The sequence below is a fragment of the Moesziomyces antarcticus genome (genome assembly GCF_000747765.1).
Source record: "Moesziomyces antarcticus DNA, scaffold: scaffold_v10014, strain JCM 10317, whole genome shotgun sequence".
Lineage (NCBI taxonomy): Eukaryota > Fungi > Basidiomycota > Ustilaginomycetes > Ustilaginales > Ustilaginaceae > Moesziomyces > Moesziomyces antarcticus.
In genome coordinates, this window is record NW_014638996.1 from 418,365 (window position 1) to 443,008 (window position 24,644).

Consider the following 24,644-nt stretch of genomic DNA (forward strand, 5'->3'; position numbering starts at 1 on the left):
CGATTGCATGGCAGAGCGATATTGAGCGTTGCTCGAGCTGAAGTGCGCAGCGGCGGAAGCGTCCGTTCCGAGGCTAGAGAATGCGGGCGAGCTGCACCGATGCGATCTGGTGCGTGGGAATGCGCACTAGCGAGGCGATGTGCTGTGCTCTATGCCGGCGGGCAGGGGAAGCAAACACCCCAGAGCTGCTTTGCGTTGTTGGAACGTGGAAAGCAGGCCAGGTGTGCGCGTCGAAGCGAACCAATGCGGTGCTTGGGCGATCTGCGCAGCAGCACGAAAGGATGGCGTTATTGCGAGTGCAGATCGAGGAGGCAGGGTCTTGCTCGCGTATGTGCAGGCCAGTTGAGGGTCCGCTGCAAAGGAGAGTGAAGGAGAGGGTGGGGAACAAAGAAAGGGAGAGGGTGGAGGAGGATGGCGAAGATGATGTGCGAGCGACCCCGGCTGGGTTGCGTGCGAGCGCGAGGGCCAGGCAGGCAGGCGAGCGTGGGAGCGTGGGAGCGATGGAGCGGCCGAGCCGAATCAGCGTCGTGCCTTTTGCGTTGCGCTGCGCTGCGCTGCTGGGCTGCCAAGCAAAAAAAGAGTGTGGGAGCGACTCGGCGCCACCGAAAATCCGACTCGGCAGTGCCGCAGAGCGAGCCAAAATCCGAACCGCTTCCAACAACAGCTGAGCCGTGGCAGCTGACTCGCTTGTCCGGCACCGCTGTCACAACTGCCTCGAGCAACTCCACCAGTTCAAGTCAAGCCCGACCAGCTCTGCGAGCGCCTCGACCATGCTCAGCATAGGTCGAGCGTTCCAGAGGCTCAGCGATGGGAGGCTCAGTTGAGACGCGAGCCAGACGTGCGTTTCGTTTCGGATTTGCAAGCTCAAGGCTCGATGGCACCATCGCCTCGCTATGGAATGAAATTGTGACGGGTGTGACTTTGTGACTTGGTCAATTTGGCCGGTGAGTCGCAAACGCAAATTGGCGACTGCGGCGGGCGCATTCCGGCCCCACTTGTCACACTTGGCTGCTTCTTGTGTTTGCTGGTTTTGATTGTCACTGCTCTGCGTCGACGGGTCGGAAGAGCCGTGCTTTTCCAGCTTAAGCTCTCTTTTGTGAGCCTGCGTTAGGATCGGTCCGGTCAGCAGACCCAGCCTCATGCGAATTTTTCGTGGCGCATGCGCAAAATGACGAGCTTGCCTCTTCGGCTTTCGACAGGCCGCACCATCCTTGTGGCTCAACTTAACACTCTGAACCAAAATTCGCCGGTACGCTCCCGTCTGCTTCGGTTCAGACTCACCCTGTTCTTCCAAAAACCCTCTGTTCACCACGGTCCGAAATCGAGCCGAAAAAACGAGGCCCCAAAATCGCACCCAAATAGTACACTCGCTCTCGCCTCGAGCATCACACAATGCGCAACGGCATCACAACGCAAAGCATAGGATCACAGTAGTGTTGGGATTCTTTTGGGGTGTGAAGCAGCGCACGGCTGTGGGTGCGTTGCCACCTGGCTAGATAGATGTGTGGGGTGCGTGCGGGGTGTGCATGCGGCGTGTGTGGGTCGAAACCCAGACCAGGTGCGCCCAACCAACGACGCACGACAATGCCACGACCGAAGCAGCCAGATCAACGGCCCAGCATCGCTTGCGTCACGTCGGCTGATCAAGGATCCCACCTGGTCATGAATGGGGGGATGCGTAGGGAAAGAGAGAGAACAGTGTACAAAGCGATTGCAGATAACGGCGTCGCCAAGGAGACCTTTTGACCACCACGACGCACCCGCTCAGGCCCGAGAGGCCTGCAGCAGATGCATCAGAGGTGGAGTGGTGGTGGACAATGAAAGGGTGGATGCCAATACAAGGTGCGCAGAAAGGAAGGAACGAGAGAAAAACACAACACGGAAACAAGACTAGATCAAAGCCTTGCCTTTTAGTTGTCCTTCATCTCGACGTCCTCCTCCTTCTTGGCGCCCGACTTGCGTGCAATGATCTTCTTGCGGTCCTCGTCGAGCTTCAGCTTGGTGATCACAACGTTCGAGGGGTGGATGCCGTGGGGGATGGTGGCACCGTTGGCCTTCTCGCGGTGGATGCGCTCAATGTTGATCACCCACTTCTTGCGGTACACCTGGGTGACCTTGCCCTCGGCACCCTTCTGCGAGCCACGGACGATCAGAACCTCGTCGTCCTTGCGAACGGGGAGCGAGCGGATCTGCATGTGCGAAACAAAGGAGAACAGGTTAGAAGCAGGGTCTTTGGATCGGATTCTGCACGCGGCGCATCCGACATCGAGGCCGCTGAAAGTAGAACTGCTGGGATGCGTGTTGGTGGGCGTAGCGCCGCCTGTCGTCGGTCGGGTGTCGCGAAAAAGTCGTGGTGCACGGAACGAGTCGAGGCAGCATCGAGATCGATGATGCGCAGAGTCCTTCCTGGAGAGAACTTGCAAACAACGTCCTCCAAGCACCGCGCCATCTAATCTTTGTAGCGGTGTGTCGTCCTGATCATCCTGCATCTTCCTGTCCCTGACCATATGGCTGCTTAAACGACCGGCTGGCGAGAGACGTGAAGCGCAATGTAAACCGACCGCACGACCTTCCACAGCCCTGTCGCCGGCATTGCTTGTCCTTGCCGGGGCAATTACGATCCGAGGCAGAACGCAGTGCGACAGTTCAGATCTGGAGCTTGCTGGGATACTGGACGGTCGAGGATGGTCGCTGCAGTGGACTGGAACAAATGCGAACAACTCTGCCGCCTCCACGAACAAGAACAAAGCCATCTGCCTTGCGTCTCCTGACGGCCGAGCGCTTCTCCCACGCCGTCGTAGATCCATGCAGATGTTCCTGTCATCATCTGCTGCGCCATCATGCGTGTCGTGGCCGACATCCAATAGAGTCTCCACCGCTTCCGCAACTGATCGCAATGTCTCCTCCCGACTATCCGTCCTGCTTATGCTTCCAACTGTGCTGTGCTGATCATTGTCGAATGGTCCGTCAAGTGGCGGATGTGCTCATGCTGGTATCGTGCAAGGTGAGGTGCGAATAGAATGCGTCGTACGGATCGTGTCGGGTTGCATCATGTGTGGAGTGTCGAGGGGCATCGATGTTGGGTGCAGCCGATTGAAAGTGGCATACTTACGCCGTGCTCGGATCGGAGCTCCTTGTTAAGGGAGGCCGACATGATCTTTCGGCGGATGTGAGCGGGGGCATCGAAGTGAGCCTTGCGCTGAACGCGACGCGACGAAGAGACCATCTTGAAGTATAACGAAACGGGTGGTGACGATTGGTGGTTGGTGATGGAAGGTTGGAGGAGCAGGCGTCCCAAGACGATGACCACCCGGACTGGGCTTGCCAGCCTCGAATCAGCGAAGCCGCCTTGCCAGGCCCCCGGTCCCACAAGACAGCGCTCCAGAGCCAATCTCTCCCTCTCGTCCGTCCAGCCTGGCATTTCCATGCCCGCTGGTTCCATCCTTCCCAGCCTCGAAGATTTGGTGCTGCAGCCCCACTCTCGTGCTACAGCTAGAGGAACTCTGCGCTCTGCTGCCTGCTTTCTTGCCAGGCCAAAAAGTGAGGCTGCAGAGCCACTCTCGTCCAAGTCAACGCAGCCTCTCGACTGGGCTCCGAGCGGTGCCGCCTGCGTGTGCGAGGGTGTGGCTCAGGGCTGGCCCAAAATTCCAATTTCAACGCTCACCTTTACGCCCTTTTTCGAACATTAAGCCAAAAGGCACGTGATAGATTCACACCTCGGCCGAGGCCCGATCATGGAAATCGGAAAGCGTGCAACCCTGTATCGGCACTAGACCGATGCGGAACACCCTCACCGCACCGTGTCCTCCGTTCGAGGAAGCAATGCTCGGCCATCACTCTGCGCTCAGTAAGGCCGCCGGGAGCAAGTCGGGGTCGCGTCGGAACGCTCGGACAGCCGAAGCGGAAGCCGGAACCACACGATTTTCCGGGTCATCACGGTGCGCTTGGGTGCGTGTCAAGTGTCTAGCCAATGTTCCGAGGCTGGTCAGCTTCCTATTACTGTAACGTGAATGGGAGTGGAGTAGGGTGGGAGTGACAACTGCATATTGTCCGGGAAAAAGGCGGCAGCATCAAGCGGCCAGACGGTCCATGACGGCCCTCGCACCGCCAGTGCTCGTGCCAGCCTGTGGATTCGACGAGGCGGCGCCTGTATGTTCGGCTGGTTTGCGGTTCGACTGAGCGTCGGCGTCGGCATCGTCGTCGCTCCAGCTCTCGAGCTCGTCGTCGCCAACGACAGGATGGTAGCGGTATTCGGAGCGGCCGGCACCCGAGCGCTGCGTAGTTGAAGCTGCCGAGGCCTTGGAGAGGGGCAGGGTGCGGTAGGTGCCGTGGCGGAGGTGGAGCGCGTACGAGTAGAGGACGAGGGCAAAGTAGAGCTTGACGATCCAGCCGAGGGTGAGCACGCCGGCCGAAAAGTCCTTCTCCTCCTTCCAGATGCGCTGTGCGCTGCTGACGCGCTGCTCTGGCGTGAGCTTGTCGTGGTGAAGCTGCGCCATCTGCTCTGGCGTCCTGTACTGCGCCTCGATGGACTCGATGAGGTCCATGAGCCCCGTCTGGTACGACGACTGGTTGGCACTGGGACGGCCATCGTGAGGCGTAAAGTAGAACCAGTTGAACGTGAAGAGGAGCGTCCAAAACGTCGAGATCATGTGGTCGGCGGTGAAGAGGTGTGCGTAGGTGAGCACGTGCTGTGCATCCTCGTCCGAGATGCCCTTGAGACCCCATAGGAAGATGACGATCGTGGCTATTGAGTAGAGGTAGAGCGCGACTTGGGAGAAGGTGCCGCCCTGGAAGATGGCGAGGATGCCGTAGATGCCGGCGGTCTTGTTGAAGAGCGCGAAGAGGGTGAGGATGGTAGCGCCGATCTTGAGATCCATGAAGCCCAGGAACGAGGTGATGGCATGGTGGAACGACGGCAGATTGGGCAGCCGGAGGTAGAGGCGCGACATGATGGCGATGGGGACCGCGCCTTTGATGGAGCAGGAAGCGAGCGAGCTAGATGCAGAGCAATGACCGGGCAAGACGATGACGATGGATGCACGACTACAATCGCAGCATGGTTGGCTCTCGAGCTGAAGAGTGGTAGTTGCGGTGCCTGTGACGGTGTAGACGACTTCCACGCGCGTAACAGCCCGGCAAAATCAGCGCTTGGGCGGAGACGAGGTGGTGATGGCGGTGAAGGGGTCTCTACGACGACGATGCACGGGGCGCCAAGAGAAGCGAGCTGTGTTGCACTTTCGACAGCTGATGGACCGGCGCGTCACCGCCGAGTCTAAATCGCGGGACTCGGCGGCAGTCCCAGAGTGTGAATTCCGTGCCGCGTTGTGACAGCTCGAGACAGCGCTGCTGGCACGGCACACTTTTTCCCAAAACAACCAACACGTGCCCTTCGACCTGTCTGAGCCACACTCTGCTCGAAAGTGGAGGCAGAAAATCGCCAAAAATTAAGAACAATTTCAAGGCACACACAACACCTACACCCACCCACACACACGCATGCACAGACCCGCACCGCCGTGCAGCGAAGCGGAAGCCTGGTCCCACCGGCGGTTCGTTGCTCTTTCACTCCCGACATCCATCGTTAGTGTGCGCATACATCGAGCTGTCGAGCGCTTGTGACCACCATGTCCAAGGCGGTCTCGCAGCGCGCATCCGCCAACTCGCTGCGCGGCGGTCGCACCCAGCACAAGCGCCATGTCTCGCTTCGTCACTTGCCCGACCAGCCGCGGCCGGAAGATCCCATCCACCCGCACCTCCTCGACTCCACATCGCCCCGCAGCTCGGCCTTCAGCATCAGCTCGACCGAGCAACACCTCGGTGCCGCCTCCTCCAGCCATCCGTACAGCGCAGGCACGCTGACACTGCCACGATCTGGCGCCCACACTCGCACCTCCAGCACCGGTCGACGCACCACCGAGGCCTCGGCACACGAGATCGACCGTCTGCTCGAGTCCGAGGGCGAGGATGGTGTCAACCTCATCAAAGTCGTGGAGCGCCAGGACGTCTTTCACCTCATCCACCTCATCCGCGCCGACCTGCGCAAGACCATCGATACCCACCTCAGCTGGGAAGAGCTCACGTCCGTAGACCTCAACTTCTCGCTCGTGCGACCCCTGGCGATCAAGTACAGCAACTTTCGGTCCATCGCCATACTATACTGTCTCATGCTCAACCGCATCTACTTTCAGCGCGAAGCCACGCGCGATCTGGCGTTTCAGTCGGTTAACAACACCCGCTCGGCGCTCTGCGAGCTCCTCGCAATGAAGCTCCTCCGCACCTTTTCCAACGACGGTCTCGAGCTCGTCACTTCGCTCACGGCCAGTTTTCACCCGCTTGCCGGCGCGACCTATGCCGAGCTCAAGGAGTTACGGCTCTCGTCGTCGCACGTCGACTTTGACGACATTGTCTCGCACGGCCTGCCGCCCAAGCAGTACTCGAACACGCTCGAGCTCGCCATCGCCTCGTCGGCCAAGCGCTTCATCTCCACGCCGCTGTGCCAGCGCTGTATCGACGGTATCTGGAACGGCAAGGTGGTGCTGTCGCCCATCCAGGCCTCGCACGCCATCCTCAACGATAGCTACAAGAAGCGGCCGCTGAGCATCTACGACCCGACCAAGGCGCCGCTGCTCAACCACCTGCGCCTGCGCGTTCCCTCGATCCGCAGCAAGCTCGAGTTCGTGACGTTTGTCGTCATCCTCGTTCTGTACGTCGCAGCTCTCGCACAGAAGGGCAGCCCGACCTGGACGGTGCAGGAGACGCTCTTCTCCATCTGGCTGTTTGGCTTTGCGGTCGACGAGCTGGCACAGCTGCAGGAGCACGGCGTCTCGTACTACCTCGGCTCGCTCTACAACCTTATTGATGCCAGCTTTTGCATCATCTCGTTCTGCTGGTTCGGGCTGCGCATCTCGGCGCTAAGGCACGGCTTGCCCGGACGCAGCGATCTGAGCTTCGACTGTCTTGCGCTCGGCGCGGTGGTGCTGTGTCCGCGTGTGGCCAGCTCGCTGGTGCAGGACAACGTGGTGCTGCTCAGTCTCAAGGCGATGCTTTCGGACTTTGCCTTTTTCACCGTGCTCGCCATGGTCTGTTTTTCGGGCTTTGCGTATGCATTCTACTCACTCGCATCCGAGGAGAGGTGGACGTTCAAGGCGGTGCTCTGGCTCATGCTCAAGGTATGGTTCGGCAGCTCGTATCTCGGCTTTGACGAGGCCAAGAGCTTCTCGCTCGAATTCGGACCGCCGCTCATGATCATCTACACGATCATGAGCAACACGCTGCTGCTGACCGTGCTCATTTCGCTGCTGAGCAACACGTTCCAGGTGGTGGCCATGAATGCCAACGAGGAGGCCATGTTCCAGTTCGCCTGCAAGACCATGTCCGGCATCACTACGGATGCCATCTTTTCCTACCAGCCGCCGCTCAATTTGCTGGCAGTGGCGGTGGTGATGCCGCTCAGCTTTGTCGTGTCGCCGCGCTGGCTGCACAAGATCAACGTGTTTCTGATTCGGCTCACCAGCTTCCACATCCTGCTCTTTATCCACTTTTGCGAGCTCAACGTGTTTGGTCAGGGCATCAGCCTTACGGCGGAGAAGGGAAAGAGCATCCTCAGTCGGCTGCCCATCTTTAGCTCGGGGCTCGATCATTCCACAGCAGACGTCATCGAGGCTGCGTTCGACTTTCCCATGGAGCAGGACAAGGACGAGTGGCCCGAGGCTGGCGACGAGGCGCAATCGGGTGACGAAGCCGATGTGGAAGGCGAGGCAGATGAAACTGTTGACGCTGCTGTGAAGAAGGCGAAGCACAGTGATGGCGAGAGGAGACTGGCAGTCAAGGCGAATGGGAGCTGGGAGGAGCGGGCTGCGGCCCAGCTCGAGCGCCGGTTGACGCCTCAACCTGACCAAGAGGGGCGGTCGATCGGAGAGGCACTCGCTGCGCCTTCACAGGATCCGCTTCCACGCAGCACGACACAGACCTCGTTTGCGGGCAGCACGTCCTCGCAGCGTCCACGCGAACAAGGCGTCAGTCGGAGCGTGCAACTGCTGCGGCGCGGACACGAGCCACGCGGACTGGGATCATTAAGCTCTCCGTTAGCCAAGTTGTTCAACCGCGTGCTCGACCCCAGCGAGCTCGATGACAGTTCCAAAACTGGACCTTCACGATCTCGATCGCGCTCCGGACGTGCTGCGCAAAACCACTCTCGCGACTCGAGTCCCGACGGTAGCCGTGCGGAGCAAAAACGTCGTCAGCGTACGACCGAATTTGACGCCGCCACTGCAGCTGCCGTTGCTGCGCTCAGCGAGGAGGCATCACCAGAGCGCATCGAAACATCGGTTGGAAGCGACAGCTTGGATGCTGAGTTGCGCACGATCGCACGCAGGGTGCAGGATATGGAGGCGCGTGGCAAGAGGATGGAAGACCTCCTGCTACAGCTCCTCGAAACCGCCAACCGCACAAACCACCCACAGCCCCCGCCATCGCACGATTCAAACGGACCGAGGGCAGGACAACCAACCAGCCGCACAACCAGCCAACAGCCCCCACCACCGAGAGATTCGACCGAACAGAGGCCAGGATACTGGTGGTAGCAACCCTCTGCTCATTCATAGACTAGATACGTGCTCTGAAACGTATTCTACATCTTCACAAGCATGTTCAGGGTGAAGTGTGCCCGTTGTCTGCTCGAAGACCACCGAATACTAGAGCCGTGTTTGTAGTATTATAACAACATTGGGACGTGAAGATGACATGAAAGGCACTATGGCGGAGTGGTTATCGCGTGGCACTAGAATCGATTCGCATTCTACAGCAAATCCTGCTCAACAAATACATGCCATTCCCTCTGGGAGCACAGGTTCAAATCCTGTTGGTGTCGATTTTTTCGATTTTTTTGAAGCTTTTTTCTCGACAATTTTGGTGGTGGCCGTATAGATGCTGTGATGTTGGCAACGATGGCGAGGAGGAAGCGGCAAGGGCAATTGGAAGGTGGCGACGGGACGTGAGGATCGGAGCAAGGATATGGAAATGGGTATATTGATTGAAGCGGTGCAGGAAGTGAGAGACGCTCGACGATGTAAACGGGAGGGATGTGCCGCGCTGCATAGCCGGGAACGAGGAACCACTGGCACGTCTAGGAGCTCGGTTGCTCGCTTGTTGGGGGAGGCTGTGAATGGAGAGCGTCTAGCTGTGCGAGGTGATCAGCAAGATCATCGAGCGGAGTTCTTTCCTGCTGCTGTTGCTGCTGTTGCTCCTGGTGCTGGGGCTGTACCGCATTCGTGTTCTGACCCGCACTAGGGTTGGACTGGTTCCACGCCGTCGACGTTGGCTGTAGTACGCCACTTGCACCCTGCCACCCCGGGGCCAGTTTATGAAGCATGTCTCGCTGTCGTTTCTGCTTGTCCTCTTCCCTGTGCTTCAGATACTGTGCGTGCTTTTCGAGGAGCTGATCGATGGTAGTAGACGACGGAGTGTTGGGATCGAGGACATACGACTCGAGGCTGAACGGATACACAAAGTACGCCGAGATGTCGTGCGGGAGTGGATGCAGATCGGCGGGAAGTGTGACGGGTTTGGGCAGCGAGATCGAGGGCGACTTGATGAGCGGTACGCGCGAAGCGAGGGCGTACAGCTGGTTGGAAGCATTGCCGCCAGTGCGAGTGGATCCACCCGCCGCGGGGTGCGATGTCGACGTAGAGGCCGCCATGGTGGTGGATGTGATGGTGGAGGAAAAAGGCGTCGGCGTGGCACGGACCGGGTGAGGCAAACCTCCACCGACAGGTCGAGAGCCTAACACTGCTCGAATCCGCGCGTGGCGCGCGATTTCGAACAGAACGATTTTCCGGAGCAGCCAACCGCGGGCACTGCATCGCTTCCCGCCAGCCTGCGTGGAAAAATGGATCGGCTGCAAGCACACCTGTCAGCTGCCATCGATCTTCTCGGCGTTTCCGTCGTCGTTACTCTTTGCTTCCCACCAGCCCACGCCGCCTCAGCCTGCCACCATCACCATCACCTGCACCTCCGCATCGACCCAGATCACATCCACTACTCATCCCGTGGGGCCGCGACCGCGTCACACCATGGATCCTATCGCCGGCCCTTCCAGCATGGCTGCACCTCCGAGCGCCCCTCGTCGAAGATCGCATAGAGCCCAGTCGAAAGAATCACCACGCGCTCCTACACACGATGAACCGCGTTCGGGCGCGACATCATCGAGACCGTCTGCAAAACGTGCGCGGCGCCCAGCATTCAGCCTGATGCTGCTCATGCTCGTCGCACTGCTGCTCTCCCCCCTAGTACACGCGTCCGAAGGCGACCGCTCGCCCGAGTACCGCATGTGCGTCTCGTCGTGCACCGCCGACCTGTGCCGCGACGGCGTGGACGACGGCATCATGTTTGCGCACCGGCTGCCGTTCATCCTGCGCGTCACACGCTGGACGTGCGAGGACGACTGCAAGTACCACTGCACGCACCGCATCACCAACGACGCCGTCGAGCGCGTGCACAAGATCCAGCACGACGCACGCGCCCAAGTCGACGCCCTCTCGCTGCACCAGTCCATCTCGGCACCCGCGCGCGCAGCTCGTATTCGCACACTCGTCCGCACCGAGCTCGCCAAGCTGCGCCCCGTGCAGAAGCAGATGGTGCAGTTCCACGGCAAGTGGGTCTTCATCCGCTTCCTCGGCGCCCAGGAGCCGCTGTCGGTGCTGTTCAGCCTGCTCAACTTGCGCATCCACTACAACGCGCTCTTCAGCCTCCGCAAACAGCTCCCCGACGCGTTCCCGCTCAAGCTCGTGTATATTGTGCATACGCTCGTCAGCATGAACGCCTGGATCTGGTCCGCCGTCTTCCACACGCGCGACAAGGACATCACCGAAAAGCTCGACTACTTCTCCGCGGGCGCCGTCATCATGTCCGGCTTCTTCTTCAGTGCGGCGCGGCTGTTTCGACTGGCGCCGGGCGGCGACCGCTTTGTGCTGCTGCGCAGGGCGTGCATCGGTGCACTGGCGCTGCACATGCTCTACCTCAGCATCGGCCGCTTCGACTACGCGTACAACATGGCGGCCAACGTGGTGGTCGGACTGGTGCATACGCTGCTCTGGCTCACGTACTCGGTGCGTCCGACCACGTTCCCGTCGAACCCGCTGGTGGACCGCAGTGCATTCAGCCGCGCCGCGATGCGCGCGGCCAAGCCGTCGCTGTCGGCGCTCTCGACGCCCACGCCGCTCTCGAACGGCGCAGCCACCCCGCCCGTGCCCGTATCCACCAACATCGGCCCGCCCAGCTCGCACGCCAAGCGGCGCCGACGCCTCCAGCTCATCCTCGCGCTCATGACGGCGTCGGTGCTGCTCGAGCTGCTCGACTTCCCGCCCGTGCTGCGCATCGTGGATGCACACGCGCTCTGGCACCTCGCCACCGTGCCCATCACCAGCATGTGGTACGACTGGCTCGTGGCGGACGCGCAGGAGTGCGTGAGCACCGGATGGTGGCTCTCCGAGCGCAACGGGCAGGCACAGGCGGGTCAGCTCGGCTCGACGCTCGAGCAGATGAGCGAAAAGCTCAAGGGCAGAGCCGCCAGCCTCGCGCAGAACATCGAGCTCAACGCACTCACCGCCAAGCTCAACGAGCTCGCCAACAAGGCCGGATTTAGCGGCCGCGGCGGCGATGCGACGGGCAGCGGGGCGGGGCTGCTGGGTCATGCCACCGGCGTGGATGGAGACGGCAGCGGCCACGGCATCGATATGGACGTGCACGCGCGCGCCAAACCTGCATCCGCGCCAGCACCAACGCCAGGGCCAGCTGCCACAACGTCCACGACGACGGCGTCAGGAAAGGCGAAGGATACATAGCGCAGCTCATCGCAGCATGTAATGGAAAAGAGGACGTTGCGTCGTCCCTGTTGAGAGATGAAGTGCAGGCATGAGTGAGAGGATGAGGTGGAGCAATTTGGCTCGGAAGTCGGAGTGCGAAGATCGGAGGCAAAGGCAAAATTTAGGGTCCTTGGCCATGCGGCGCTTTTTGGTTATTCCATCATCATCTGCACCAGCACCCTTACCTTACCTTCCAGATATACACTACAGCAGCATGGCCGAGGCAGTAGGATCGACGTCGGCGGCGGGGAGTGCGCGCAAGCGGGTGCGCAAGCGCACGCGCAAGTCCAAATCCAACACTACTGCACACGATGACTCGGACGCCGAATCGCTCGACACACCGCACCACACCTCCGCACCCGTCACGACTACTCCTTCCGAGCCTGCACGGGTTGCTGCGGCAAGTGTACCTGCCCCTGCGCCTGTAGCTGTAGCTGCACCCAAGAAAATGGCAAAGGTGGCGGAGGTGAACCCGCACAAGCCGTCGTTCATTACGCGGCCGACTGCGCCGGGTGGACGGCGGTATACAGTGTCGGTCGCCATCCCGGGCTCGATTGTGGTCAACGCGCAGTCGCCCGAGCTGCAAAGCCGGTTGGCGGCGCACATTGCGCGCGCGTGTGCGATATTCAACGTGGACGAGATTGTCGTATTCGACGAGGGGGATGTGCGCTCCATTGACCCCGACGCGCATGCGCAGCAGCGTCCTGCGCCGCGCGGCAACAAACGACGCTGGAGCGAGCCACAGTCCGCCCCACACGAGGGCGAGGGCGAGGGTGAGGAACAGCAAGAAGAGTCCGAAAACAAGGGCTTCGATCCACAGACGTTCCTGGCGCGCGTGTTGCAGTACCTCGAGACGCCGCAGTACCTGCGCAAGGCGCTCTTCCCCATGCATCGCGATTTGAGGCTGGCGGGTTTGATGCCGCCACTCGACTGTCCGCACCACCTGCGCTTCGAGGACGAGTGCGAGTACCGCGAAGGCGTCACCGTCGACCCTCCCCACTGGGCCCGCGGAAGGGGTCAAGGTGTATACGTCAACATTGGACTTCGTGATCCGATCCAAGCCACTCTCCCCGGTGGTGTGCCTGCACGCGTGGAGACCGGCACCCGGGTCACGGTAAAGATGCCCTACACCGTTCACGAGGCGGGCGAAATCGTCTCTCCGCGCGAACCGGTGGAAAAGCTCGGTTGGTACTGGGGCTACACGGTCCGCCTCGCACCGTCGCTCTCGGCCGTGCTAACCGACTGTCCCTTTGGCAGCGAGTACGATCTCGTCATTGGTACTTCCGAGCGCGGGGTTTCGCTGACTGACCTCGCGCTCGCTACGAGCCAAGCTACACCGGTTGCCACGCCCGAGGGCCAGACCGTCCAGCCGCTGGCCAAACCCCAACATGCGCTGATCGTGTTCGGCGGTCTGAGCGGGCTGGAACTCGCGGTCGAGGCGGATCAGGGCATTCAGCTGGACAGGAACAATGCGGCCGAGCTCTTCGATGCCTGGGTCAATGTCGTGGATAATCAGGGGTCTAGGACGGTCAGGTCGGAAGAGGCGATCATGATCGCACTCGCGCGCGTCAAGCCGATTCTAGACCACCTCGCCGCTGCAAAGTAGTATGCATAGCAATCAAAGACACCTCCACCTGGTATGGGCCGCGTCTCATGCTCGTTCCGAAGCCTCACGCACACGCAGTGAATGAGGTTCGGTCCCGCGCCCCGAGTGTGATGGCGAGAGAACTCGACCAGCTCAAGTATGCGAGGTTGAAAAGCAGATTGCATTGGTCGCCACGGGTCTTAGACGTCGTCGTCGTTGTCGTCGTCCCTGAATCTGGGGTTCTGCGGTTCAAAGCGAAAGTCGTCAGCACACGATCCACCTTGAAAGCGAGAATCAAGTTGGGGCCTACCTTTTCAGACTTGCCATAGAGTTCCTGGTCCTCTTGGTCGTAGCTCCTCTCTCTCTTGGCATGCGGCGCGGCTGTGGGGGCAGCGTGGCCTCTTGCATCTGCCTCGAGTTCATCGTACAAATGCTCTGCGCCCTCCGGCACGAGACCTCCACCGCCCGAATCCATGCCCGCCTGCTCCTGATACAACTGCTCCCTCTCGAGCCTCCTCTGCTGTTCTGCCTCGATCTTCTTCCTCTCCTCCTCCTCCCTCAGCCTATTATGTCCCCACCCACCCCTGCCTGCATCGTACTCCTGGCGGTACTCGTCCCTCACCTGACCGCCGCTTCGACCGCGCCCGTACTGTCGGCCCTCCTTATAACCGGGATCCAGGTCACACCGGATGACGCGTTCGTCGAGCTTGGTGCCCGAGACGTAGCGCATGCAGTCGACCGCCTCGGCGTGAGTGTAGAACTCGACGAACGCAAACCCGCACGGCGTCTTCTGGTTGCGGTCCAGCCCCATGATGATGCGCTTGATGCCGCCGCCCGCACCGACGTTGGCAACGCGCCCGAAGACCTCGTAGATCTGCTCCTCGGTCGTGTAGAACGACAGATTGCCCAGGTAGAGCGTCGCAGTTTGGCGCAAAGCTTGCTGCTGCTCGTGCTTGGAGCTGTGCGAGCGCGAGTCGCGGTCTGATCGAGAAGTCGTTAGTTGCTGCATCGACGAGGTGTGACGGTGGTGGAAGTGTGGGGGGACTTACACGATGATGGCGCATCGAGCGGCTCGAGGATGTGCGACATTGTGAGGAGGTGGTTCCCAGCTGGTGGTGGTCAATGGTTGGTGCGGATGATGGTCTTGATCCGTCAAACAAGTCGCGCGCCTTGAGGGAATGGCCGAGTTCCGAGTTTGGGTCTCAAAAAAGTGGCGCCGAAGGAACAGGCTCCGGCAATATGCTCCACATGGGTGCTTCATGGCCACCACCCCACCGCCCCGGCCCGCACAGGATGACCGACGACGAGCAGCGCACACCTTCGCCGCTCACGCCGCCACTCGAGGCGCTCTACTGGACGCAGTACGGCCAATGGTACCCCATCTTCCGCAAGCACGCACCCAAGTCCACGGTGATCGACATCCGCACCGTCGAGCCGCGCTTCCTCGACTGGCTGGGCGCCGACACGTTCATCCTCCCCGACGGCAGTGGGCCCTCGACTCTACCGCGCTTCAGCTCCGCCAACTCCACCGGCTCCAGCTTGTCGCATAGCGATGACGAGGATGAGGACGAGGAGGCGGAGGAGGCGGAGGCAGTGGTGAGGCTCTCGAGTCTGGATGCGGCGATCCGCGCGGTGGTGGAGCGGTACAACGGCGGGCCGGTGTTCGCCAAGCTCAACTGGAGTGCGCCGCTGGATGCGAGCTTTATGCTTGCGGGCAACAACCTGCAGTGCATGCATCCGGAGGACGTGTACTTGCTGCTCAAGAGCAGTGAATTTGTCGGGCGCGATCTGGAGCAAATCAGCCAGACCCTTCACCCTTCGGACACGGCGGCGGACGGCGGGGCGGCACTTGAAGTGAGCACTGCGGATGCGGGAGTGGTGGGAGAGATTCGGCCGCAACTGGTGCTGAAAAAGTGGTTCCAGCTCGCAAGGTCGTACGAGTTCCGCTGCTTTGTGCGCGCACGCACGCTGCTCGCCATCTCCCAGCGGGACATGACGTTCTACGACCATCTACAGGACACGCACCTCCAGGCACAACTACGCACCGCCATCCACACCTTCTGGCAGACAGTAGTTGAAGGGGCGACCGAATTTCCACTTCGCGATTATGTGCTGGACGTGTATGTGACCAAAGACCTGGGGCGGGTGTGGATCATCGACTTCAACGCCTGGCTGCCGCGTACCGATCCGCTGCTATACACCTTTGACGAGCTGGAGCAGCTTCACCTTGACCCCCCCGCGCAAGCAGAGCTGCGCGTGCTGGAGGATAAACGTCTCAGCTCCGCAGGCGGGACGGGCGCAACGTATAGCAGCAACATGGTCCCCACCGACCTGGTGCAGTTCGCCAAATCCTCCTCCGCCGGCACAAATTCCACTCACCCTCAGTCGGTCGATCAAATTGTTGCCAGCTGGAACGCCCAAGTCGACTTGGAAGACTCCCACACACCTTAAGACCGGCTTGTATTCATATCGTCGCCGTGCCTAATCCTGCATGCCTACATCCATGGTCTTCTTCTTGCTGCTTCGTGGCTGTTGCGACTTTTTCGGCGTCTTTGTGGGTGACTTTTTCCGCCCAGCTTCGGGCTCCTCTTCAACCTCTGCCTCCTCGTCGTCGCCGTCAAGGTGGTCGTCGAGCATATCGTCGTCTTGATCTTCATCGCCGTGCGCCGTGTACCAGTCTTGCACCTTGATCGCCAGCAACCTATCAATATCCGGCACCGGCTGGTTGGCCAGCGCGTTCCAGCCGAACTTCTTTGCGACTGCCAGACGCGCGCGGTTTCTCCTACCCATCAATCCCCTATACTGCTCCACAAGCGCACCCATATGGTCCAAGCTCTTCATCAGAACCACCGCTTCCGACCTGGGTCCCGCACGTCCGTCGATCTTTTCGCCGTCGATCTCAATCCCGCCCTCGGCTTCGCCCTTCTTGCCCGCTCCCGCGGGCTTCTTCTTCTTGCCCGCGCCCTTGCCCTTCTTGTCATCCTCGTCGTCGCTGCCGTCGGAGCTGTCGTCGTCGCGCTTGGTCTTGGTGCTCGCCTCGCGCTCGAGCGCCTCCCTGAGCGACGGCACAATATCACACAGCAGCTCGTAGCCCTTGCGGATATTCGCACGACGCTTCTGCTCCGACGCAATGTGGTTCGCCTTCTTTTCTTCGGTGGTGAGCAGCGTATGCTGCTTCTTCTCCTTCTCCGCCTCCTCCGCCTCGCGCTCCAGATCCTCCGCCGTCGGCTCGGGCTTGATCTCGAGGCCTGTGCTCGCGTCGATGAGGCCGTTCTCGATGTGCTGCTGCCGAAGCATGTCCAGATGCGGCTGCGTGCGCTTCTCCAGCCGCGGCGGCGTAAAGTGCGCATGCAGGTTCGAAGGAAGCATGCGCAGCGCGCCCTCGAGGTCCAGATCCAGGTTGGCCAGGTCGGCAAGCGCACGGATCACCGCACCGGACGGACCGGCATTGAGCGACAGTCCCTGTGTGGGCGCCGTTTTGGGTGCGCCTGACGACGTGCGCTTGAGGCCCAGAGCGCCTGTCGATCCCGAGGGGGATGCAGACGATGCCGCCGGCGCCGCCCATCCGGCCGATGCGCCGCGCTGAGACGGCTTGGCCGAGCCCGTTTCATGACCAGATGCTCGCGACGCCCTGCCCTTGGGAGTCGAGCTGCCCTCTCCTGCATCCTGCTCGTCTGGCTCTGCGCCACCTAGCAACGATGCAGCACCCAGGCCCGCATCTCGGTTGAACATGGCGAGGGCCTGTGCGGAGAAGCCGTTGGACATGCCGCCCACCGCCGCATTGCGCATGTCGTGCTGCCGCGCCGCTTGCGCGCCCTGCTGGAGCGAGCCAAAGTTGTGGCTGCTGGGGAACTGTGCGCCGAGCATAGCCAGCCCAGCGTGTCCGTCGTCAGCTCCCGGATAGAAGGGAGCACGGTTATGCTGCTGCGCCAATTGCTGCTGCTGCTGCTGTTGCTGTTGTTGTTGCAAATGATGTTGCTGTTGCGCCTGCAGATGCGCTGGCGTCTGAAAGAAGAGGTTATCGTACGGCCCGGTAAAGATGGCCGAGGCGCTGGCGCGTCTCTGATGCTCGTTGAGTGCTGCGTGGAGAGGATGCGCTGCGGAATGTTGTTGTCCACGGCTTGCCTGTGCTTCGAGGAAGGAGAGCTGTTCCATCTGCCACGCCTTGTTCTTGCCGTATCCTGCTGCCGCGGCTGCGGGGGAGAGAGGACCGGTGGCGGCCGAGAAGGAAGCGTGACGGCCGGCTGGATGTGCCTGGGAGTAACTCTCGTGGATGTGTGCGCCCGGAAAGGGAGAGTTGCCCGGTGGCGTCGCTCCACCAGGACGATGGCCGTAGAGGTTGAAGCTGTTGAGTCTCTGTGCGCTGCTGGACGGGTCGTGCTGGCCTGGTGCCGACGAGGTGAAGGCCATGGCGTGCGAATTGTGGCCCGAGAGACTGCGTGTTCGCATGTCGAGCGCGGTGCCAGGTTCGACGAGGGCGTTGTGTGCGAGCATGTTGGCCGACGACGAGGACTGCGATGCGAGGTGGTCGTGTGTGGCTGCGATGTTGGGGGGCAGCAGGGAGGGCACCTTGAAGCCTGGCGCACCGATGGTGAAGGGGTCGAAGGACTCGGCGGATGAGAGCGAATCTGTGATGAATTTGGACTCTTCCGAGCTGAAGAGGGAAGATGAGGCTGATGGAGCGCCGGACGACGAGGAAGCGCCGAGCGTGTGACCGTTTGCAGTGGGAGTGAGCGAGGCCGAGGAGCCGGAATCCGACGACGCCGATGGCGGCTGGGGGATGGCGAACGACATGAGCGTGGAGCTAGGCTAGCCGAGCCACATTGGCGCTGGTGATGAGGAGGTGGTGGATGATGGTAGTGGTGATGGAGTGGAAGGCCGGGTGGGGTGGAGTGGATGGGCACAATGCTCAGCTCGCTTGGATGGCCCACGGCTCTTTTGATGGCTCTTTCGCCTTCCGGCTAAGTGACTGTCGAGCCACCTTGAATTTTGCCTAAAATGTGGGGATTCGGATCCGTGCTTTGGCGGCTGAAGCGCGGTTTCACACGCATCCGCTTTTGGCATTTTCGGCTCCACCCAAATTCACTCACACTCTGCTCAAGATTGCTCAACCCGCTGCTGCTCGCTTCATGCAGCATGGTGTGCAGCATCCCCTGCATTCAGCCATCAGATGTGTGTGCATGGTCGTATTATAAAAAGAGTGCAATTACATGTTGGCGCCCTCTGCATCGGTGGGGCTTCCGATGAGGCCCACGTCGGCTTCGCGTAGCCTCGCTGCGAGCCTTTCTTCGTGACTGCGATGCTGGCTGTCGGATCTCGTCCTGCCACCCAAGACGCCAGCGCCGAGAATGCCATCCTGCAGTGGTCTTGCATCGCTTGTCGCCAACGAAGTCGTTTCGTGCTGCAATGAGCGTCCTGCGTTGACCGAGATCGAGATTTTGGGCGCGCGCGGCCGCGTCGAGCTCGACGAGCCCAGTGGCGCTTCGGCAGCAGTGGCATCGGTCGTGGGTTGTGGCTGCTTGGCGTGCGACGAGACGCGATGAAGTGCTGTCGCCGAAGCGATGGGTGCCGAGCGTACGCTGGGAATCCTGCCCAGCGTCGCGCTCGATGCCGTCGACTGCGTTGGGGTGTCGTGCGACTGCTGTTCTGCTGGCTGCTGCTGCTGGCTCGCGATGGTCGAGGGGAGATAGCTCCAGCCGTACACGTCGGCCACAAACTTGGCAATGTCAGGCTGTGGCTGCCGCGTCTCGGACTTGCGGATGAAGGGATGGCTGATCATCTTGTGCGGGCCCGGTCGCTTGGTGGGCTCCTTTTCGAGGCATCGCTCGATAAAGTCGCGCAAGGCGCGCGACCACTTGACGCCCGCCTTGTCGTCGTCCTGCAGCTCGGGCACCTTCATGTTGACCACGTACGAGAGCAGGTCGATCGGCCCCAGTGGTGGCTCGCCCTCGGCGGGGAACGGGAATCGGTTGCTCGCTACCTCGAGGATGGTGAGCCCGAGCGACCATACGTCCGAGGTGATGGTATACGCCAGCCCGCGGATCCTCTCGGGCGCCATGTAGTAGCTTGTGCCCGTGAAGGTGCCGGCGACCGAGTTGATGAGCTCGCCCGACACGCCAAAGTCGCACAGCTTGATCTGGCCCTGGCGCGTGACGACGATGTTGCTGGGCTTGATGTCGCGGTGGATGATCTTGCGCTCGTGCAGGTAGCTGAGCCCCTTGAGCACGCACTCGGCCACCTTGCCCAGCACCTTTTCGCCCGTGCGTCCGTTGCGGCTCTTGACCTTTTTGTAGATGGCATCGAGCGAGCCCGCCTCGGCATACTCCATGCAGATGGCGATCGAGGTGTCCTGGTCCTCGAGGAAGGCGCCGTAGTAGCGTACGATGTAGTCCGAATGGCACGATCGGTTGAAGGCCAGCTCGCGCAGGATCTGACGGTGGATCGCCGGATTGGGCGAGGTGGAGATGGTCTTTTTGGCCATGATGAGACCGGTGGGGCGATGGCGCACCTTGTGCACCTCGCCGCTGGCACCTTCGCCTAGCCTCGAGAGCATCTCGAAGTTGCCTGCCAGCACGAGCTCGTCGTCGTGGCCAGTCGAGCTTGCGGCACGATTGGAAGCGACCGAGGCGCTCGAATCGGCGCGTGAACGCGACTGAGACGCTGGTGTGGCGCTGTCTGTGGCGGCGCCGCTTGATTCGATCGAAGCGGCTTGGGAGCTGTTGGCGGCGCTGTTGGACCTCCAGTAGCCGCTGGAGGCATAGTTGCCGCCGGTAGCCGGGATGCGAAGTCCGTTGGCATCGACACGCTCCGAGTCGGAGTCTGCCATGGAGATTCCACCGATGGCGCGACGGAGGTCGTCTGTGATGGCGGTGTGCATGTGTGCATTGGTGAGGTGCGGTACGGTGCTTGGGTATATGGTGGAAGCGTTGGACGTGTCGATGCCCGGATGGCCATCTTCGTAGCCGTCGTCGGGATATGGCTGGCCGAGCGAGACCGAGGAGGAGGCGGCGTTGGGGATGGCGAGCTGCGGACGCTGCAACGACGCCTCGTCGCGCTGGAGTGTGCCGCCGGGAGCCGAGGAGGATGAGGTGGGGCGCGCTGGGATGGTGAGCTTGGGCATGCCCGGCTTGCGCGGCTTTTTGGGTGGGATGAGCGACGCCATGGTGGCCAAGGCGGCTCGAGTCGAGCGAGGTTGAGAAGGAAGCGAGCTCGTAGCAAGCCTCTGCCTGCTTGGACTAGGATCGCAAGCGCATGTGCTTGACCTTGCGTGGCGTCGATGCTCAAGGCGTTCGAAGAGGTGAGGCGGTGATGGTCGGTAGTTGACAGATGGGCTTCTTTTCCGACCAAGAAAAGTGCGTTTGGAAGCCGCCTCCGCACGGTGCACTGCTGGCTAAAAAGTCGAGTTTGTGAGATCGTTGGTATATCACATTTTCGATCTTTGAAATTGCGATGTGGGCGCGGCCATCGAGGCGAGGCTGAGCTGCCGCGCCTCCGCAAAGGGTCCTCGGCGTGTTGCTCTGCTGCTCCACTTTGGTCGGCTGGGCTGCGAGCTGGTCAACTCTGCATCCATCGTTGCTGCTCGTCATCCACCCTCCACCCTCCACCTTCCACCTTCCACCTTCCACCTTCCACCTTCCACCCTCGCAGACACACCTGCCATTGCGGAACAGCCCGCATCCAGCACTCATCCGACGACCGCGCCACTCCAGGCCCCTATCTGCCTCCACATGAACATCATCGACTCGCTCTTTGGGCGCACAAAGTCGCCAGCCGAGCGGCTGCGGCAGCACCAGCGCACGCTCCAAAAGGCGCAACGAGAGCTCGATCGCGAACGCACAAAGCTCGAACAGCAGGAGAAGAAGCTCACACAGGACATCAAGAAGAGTGCACGCGCCGGCCAAATGGTGAGCATCCCCAGTCGCCCACGCTTTCCCCAAGTGCCCAACACTGACTCCACCGTTCCTCCTTGACTTCCTGCTTTCACAGCCCGCGTGCAAGGTCATGGCCAAGGACCTCGTGCGCACGCGCAGACACATCCACAAGTTCTACCAGATGAAGACGCAGCTCCAGGCCGTCTCGTTACGCATCCAGACGCTGCGCAGCAATCAGCAGATGGCCGAGGCCATGAAGGGCGCCACGCGGGTAAGCTCTCTTTGCTCAACGTGCTCACCACCGCCCAAGCTGACTTATACTTGTGACTCCTCGGCAGGCCATGGGAACCATGAATCGCAGCATGAATCTGCCCGCGATCCAGCGCATCATGCGCGACTTTGAGCGCGAGTCCGCCACGATGGACATGAAGGACGAGATGATGGGCGAGGCCGTCGACGAGGCCATGGACGATGAGGACGAGGGCGTAGGCGAAGAGGAAGAGTCCGACAACATCCTCAAGGAGGTCCTCGATGAAATCGGCGTCTCCGTCGGTCAGCAGCTCGGCGAGGCTCCCACCGCCGCATTGTCCGCACCACAGGCCGCACCCCAACAGCGCATCGCCATCGGTGAAGGCGCTGCTGGCGGTGGAGGTGGAATCGGTGCTGGCGCGAACAAGGACGAAGATGCCCTCCAAGCTCGTCTCGACAATCTGCGTAGAGATTGATCCTCCGCTCTTTCCGCTCTTTCGTTCATCGTCTCTGTTGTTGCCGAAGCGTCACGCGTGCTTCACAGCGTCTTTGTTGGCCATGTGCATTTGTCATTAGATTACGGTTTGATTCTTCGGCACGCCGTTTGTGTCCGGTTGACCCTTGGATAAGATGCAGGATGAGCGCTGCAATCGTATTGAACGGCCAAAACAGCGCTGGCAGCTGCAATATCGACGCACAGGACACGCGTCCAGAATGCAGCTCTGGCAGCGTGTGTGTGGAGCGGAACGCTTCTCCACTTGCCACGTACGACCCCTCTTTTTATCCAACACCATCCCCGCATTCTGCCTTAACCGGGTATTCCTCTCTTCCACCTCGGCCCGCCGCGCTCGTGTTGACCGGGTCTGCCAAGGCGACTACATGCATGGTTGCGGTTGAAGCCGTTCCTCTTCGACGCATCGAACCACCTGCGCATGGTTCGTCCACCCATACAACCATCCCGCATAGACGCAGTCTCGACCCCAGCACGCCGATGGTGACATCGCGCGAGCCTGCGGGCCTTCGCACACGGCAGCAACCCTCGCCACTGCAAAAACGCACGTCGTACCGTCTCAACACCGCGTTCTTCTTATTTGGCCTGCTCAACAATGCGCTCTACGTCGTCATCCTCACCGCTGCACTAGAGCTGCTTCCCCAAGGCGTACCCACGGGGCTGGTGAGCTTTGCCAACATCTTTCCCGCGCTGATTGCAAAGGCCGTTTGGCCGTACCTCCTGCGCGGGAGGGTGCGATATACCCGCCGCGTATGGTCGTGTGCAGGGCTCAGCTTCGTAGGCATGTTGCTCGTCTCGTTCTTCCCCGCCCTCACAATGCGTCTACTCGGCATCTCGCTCGCGTCGTTCTCGTCCGGTCTGGGCGAGCTGACTTTCTTGCAACTCAGCACGAGGTATGCTCCCAAGCATCGAAGCGGCGCGTTGACAGCAAGTGCTGCGGCGAGTGCAGGGATCGAGACCAACTTCGCGGGAGATGCGGTCGGATGGTTTGCCAGCGGCACCGGTGCGGCGGGTCTCGTGGGCGCCGCGGCCTGGTGGGTCGTAAGACCGCTGGGTGTGCAGACGGGTATGGCGATACTAAGCATCCTGCCGGGTTTCATGGTGCTAGCGTACCTAGCTGTGCTGCCGTCGATCGATCAGCTGCTGCACCCAAGTCCAGGCCAAGCGCAATACGCCCCCATCTCAACATCCGACGACGCTACAAGCCCAAGTCGCGAGCAGCTTCACGACGACGATGAAGACGAAGCTGCGCCCCTCAACGGCGCCCAAGCGGACACCGGCATTTCAAGCCCCAAAGACGGCCATGGCGACGACGATGTCAAGGTGCGCTTAAGTTTCGCGGAAAAGATGACGCTGCTTCGTCCGATGTTGCTGCGCTACATCCTACCGCTGGTCACTGTGTACTTTGCCGAGTATACGATCAATCAAGGCGTAGCACCCACGCTGATCTATCCATTGCCGACATCGAGCTCGCATCCGCTGCTGGCGCTGGTGGTCAAAAAGCTTACCGACTACTATCCGCTGTACCAGCTGGTGTACCAGACGTTTGTCTTTCTCTCTCGCTCGTCCATATCCATCTTCAAGCTTCCTGCCATCCCTCGCCACCTTCTCTGGCTGCCTGCAGTGTTGCAGACGGCACTTCTGATGCTACTCGCTTCAGAGAGTTTGTATGCGTGGTTTAGGCAGAGCATCGCAAGCCCGCTCGTCATCGTGCTGATCTGCATCGAGGGTTTGGCAGGTGGTGCGGCGTACGTGTCGGTGTTCTACAGCATCGGTGTGGACGAACAGACCCATTCAAACCCCATTGCTCTCCCCTCTGCGACGGACGATGCCATTCAAGCGGAAGACGGCGAGCATGCATACGATCAGTCGTATGCAATGGCAAAAAAGGCCCAGGAACACGAATTCCGCATCGGCTGCGTAGGCGTACGTTCACCCCCCACACTTCCCCAAACAGCATGACCATTCTCTAACCTCTTCTGCTTTTTGGTGTATATAGTTCGGAGACAGCCTCGGCATCCTTGCCGCAAGCCTGATCAGTATGCCCCTCCAGCTGGGGTTGTGCAACGCCCAAGTCGCCGCCGGCCGCGACCTCTGCAAGCAAGCCTAGCCCCGCGCCGTGTCAGCCGCTCGGTTTGGAATCCTAGATAGCCCGCCCTACGTTTGTCTCTTCCGCTCGCGCAACCATGCATGCCTGCGGTCAGCTCCGTGTGCAAGATGAGCCTCCAGTGTCCTGCAATAGCAAGGCTTCGTCCAATCGACCAGGGTCTTGGAAGGTGCGTATCAAGGGAAAGTGTATATTCACACATGTTGTGCCCTCGCAGCTCAAAGTGGTCCTATAGCTCAGCGGTAGAGCGTCGGCTTCCAGTCGCTCTATTTCAGGAAATTTCCGAAGGTCATCCGTTCAAATCGGGTTGGGATCATCCTCTTTTTTTTCGTGCTTCCCACCGCATCGCTCTCAAATGTTCCATCGTCGCACTTAAAGCCATCTGCATTCAAGCTTATACAAGTCTCGCAGAATTGAGAGCAGCATGCTACGTTGAACATGACAAGAACAGTAAAAGCAA

The 24,644-nt window shown here is 60.6% G+C and overlaps 11 protein-coding genes and 2 non-coding genes across 13 annotated transcripts, besides 3 other annotated features; 8 read left to right on the plus strand and 5 right to left on the minus strand.

Moving 5' to 3' along the window:
* Positions 1-97: 97 nt before the first annotated feature.
* Positions 98-149: a sequence feature (In-frame stop codon was detected at splice-junction site;~WD40 repeat-like protein).
* Positions 150-241: 92 nt separating this feature from the next.
* Positions 242-353: a sequence feature (In-frame stop codon was detected at splice-junction site;~WD40 repeat-like protein).
* Positions 354-748: 395 nt separating this feature from the next.
* Positions 749-884: a sequence feature (In-frame stop codon was detected at splice-junction site;~WD40 repeat-like protein).
* Positions 885-1,910: 1,026 nt separating this feature from the next.
* PAN0_014d4990 (DUF1753-domain-containing protein) lies at positions 1,911-4,949 on the minus strand (the record flags this gene model as incomplete). Its single annotated transcript, XM_014799695.1, has 5 exons — positions 1,911-2,662; positions 2,746-2,830; positions 3,113-3,607; positions 3,717-3,805; positions 4,085-4,949. 5 exons carry the CDS (start codon positions 4,947-4,949, stop codon positions 1,911-1,913), a joined length of 2,286 nt encoding a protein of 761 aa, XP_014655181.1.
* A 675-nt stretch (positions 4,950-5,624) lies between these two features.
* On the plus strand, positions 5,625-8,582 carry PAN0_014c4991 (receptor-activated ca2+-permeable cation channel; the record flags this gene model as incomplete). Its single annotated transcript, XM_014799696.1, has 1 exon — positions 5,625-8,582. One exon carries the CDS (start codon positions 5,625-5,627, stop codon positions 8,580-8,582), a length of 2,958 nt encoding a protein of 985 aa, XP_014655182.1.
* Positions 8,583-8,748: 166 nt separating this feature from the next.
* Positions 8,749-8,869, plus strand: PAN0_t014c0003. Its single transcript has 2 exons — positions 8,749-8,785; positions 8,825-8,869. It is a non-coding gene; the product is annotated as a tRNA-Ser (tRNA).
* A 255-nt stretch (positions 8,870-9,124) lies between these two features.
* PAN0_014d4992 (uncharacterized protein) lies at positions 9,125-9,697 on the minus strand (the record flags this gene model as incomplete). The annotated part of the gene is made up of 1 exon (XM_014799697.1): positions 9,125-9,697. The coding sequence occupies one exon, from the start codon at positions 9,695-9,697 to the stop codon at positions 9,125-9,127; it is 573 nt and encodes a 190-aa protein (XP_014655183.1).
* A 373-nt stretch (positions 9,698-10,070) lies between these two features.
* PAN0_014c4993 (per1-like protein) lies at positions 10,071-11,840 on the plus strand (the record flags this gene model as incomplete). The annotated part of the gene is made up of 1 exon (XM_014799698.1): positions 10,071-11,840. The coding sequence occupies one exon, from the start codon at positions 10,071-10,073 to the stop codon at positions 11,838-11,840; it is 1,770 nt and encodes a 589-aa protein (XP_014655184.1).
* Positions 11,841-12,075: 235 nt separating this feature from the next.
* Positions 12,076-13,467, plus strand: PAN0_014c4994 (uncharacterized protein; the record flags this gene model as incomplete). The annotated part of the gene is made up of 1 exon (XM_014799699.1): positions 12,076-13,467. One exon carries the CDS (start codon positions 12,076-12,078, stop codon positions 13,465-13,467), a length of 1,392 nt encoding a protein of 463 aa, XP_014655185.1.
* Positions 13,468-13,646: 179 nt separating this feature from the next.
* On the minus strand, positions 13,647-14,535 carry PAN0_014d4995 (RNA-binding domain-containing protein; the record flags this gene model as incomplete). Its single annotated transcript, XM_014799700.1, has 3 exons — positions 13,647-13,688; positions 13,757-14,427; positions 14,496-14,535. The coding sequence occupies 3 exons, from the start codon at positions 14,533-14,535 to the stop codon at positions 13,647-13,649; spliced, it is 753 nt and encodes a 250-aa protein (XP_014655186.1).
* A 159-nt stretch (positions 14,536-14,694) lies between these two features.
* PAN0_014c4996 (cell division cycle protein) lies at positions 14,695-15,897 on the plus strand (the record flags this gene model as incomplete). Its single annotated transcript, XM_014799701.1, has 1 exon — positions 14,695-15,897. One exon carries the CDS (start codon positions 14,695-14,697, stop codon positions 15,895-15,897), a length of 1,203 nt encoding a protein of 400 aa, XP_014655187.1.
* A 30-nt stretch (positions 15,898-15,927) lies between these two features.
* PAN0_014d4997 (uncharacterized protein) lies at positions 15,928-18,240 on the minus strand (the record flags this gene model as incomplete). The annotated part of the gene is made up of 1 exon (XM_014799702.1): positions 15,928-18,240. One exon carries the CDS (start codon positions 18,238-18,240, stop codon positions 15,928-15,930), a length of 2,313 nt encoding a protein of 770 aa, XP_014655188.1.
* Positions 18,241-18,652: 412 nt separating this feature from the next.
* On the minus strand, positions 18,653-20,608 carry PAN0_014d4998 (STE protein kinase; the record flags this gene model as incomplete). Its single annotated transcript, XM_014799703.1, has 1 exon — positions 18,653-20,608. One exon carries the CDS (start codon positions 20,606-20,608, stop codon positions 18,653-18,655), a length of 1,956 nt encoding a protein of 651 aa, XP_014655189.1.
* Positions 20,609-20,722: 114 nt separating this feature from the next.
* PAN0_014c4999 (snf7-domain-containing protein) lies at positions 20,723-22,042 on the plus strand (the record flags this gene model as incomplete). Its single annotated transcript, XM_014799704.1, has 4 exons — positions 20,723-20,743; positions 20,916-21,350; positions 21,433-21,588; positions 21,656-22,042. The coding sequence occupies 4 exons, from the start codon at positions 20,723-20,725 to the stop codon at positions 22,040-22,042; spliced, it is 999 nt and encodes a 332-aa protein (XP_014655190.1).
* A 161-nt stretch (positions 22,043-22,203) lies between these two features.
* On the plus strand, positions 22,204-24,187 carry PAN0_014c5000 (batten's disease protein Cln3; the record flags this gene model as incomplete). Its single annotated transcript, XM_014799705.1, has 2 exons — positions 22,204-24,003; positions 24,077-24,187. 2 exons carry the CDS (start codon positions 22,204-22,206, stop codon positions 24,185-24,187), a joined length of 1,911 nt encoding a protein of 636 aa, XP_014655191.1.
* A 222-nt stretch (positions 24,188-24,409) lies between these two features.
* Positions 24,410-24,500, plus strand: PAN0_t014c0004. The gene is given in 2 exon segments: positions 24,410-24,445; positions 24,465-24,500. It is a non-coding gene; the product is annotated as a tRNA-Trp (tRNA).
* Positions 24,501-24,644: the final 144 nt, after the last annotated feature.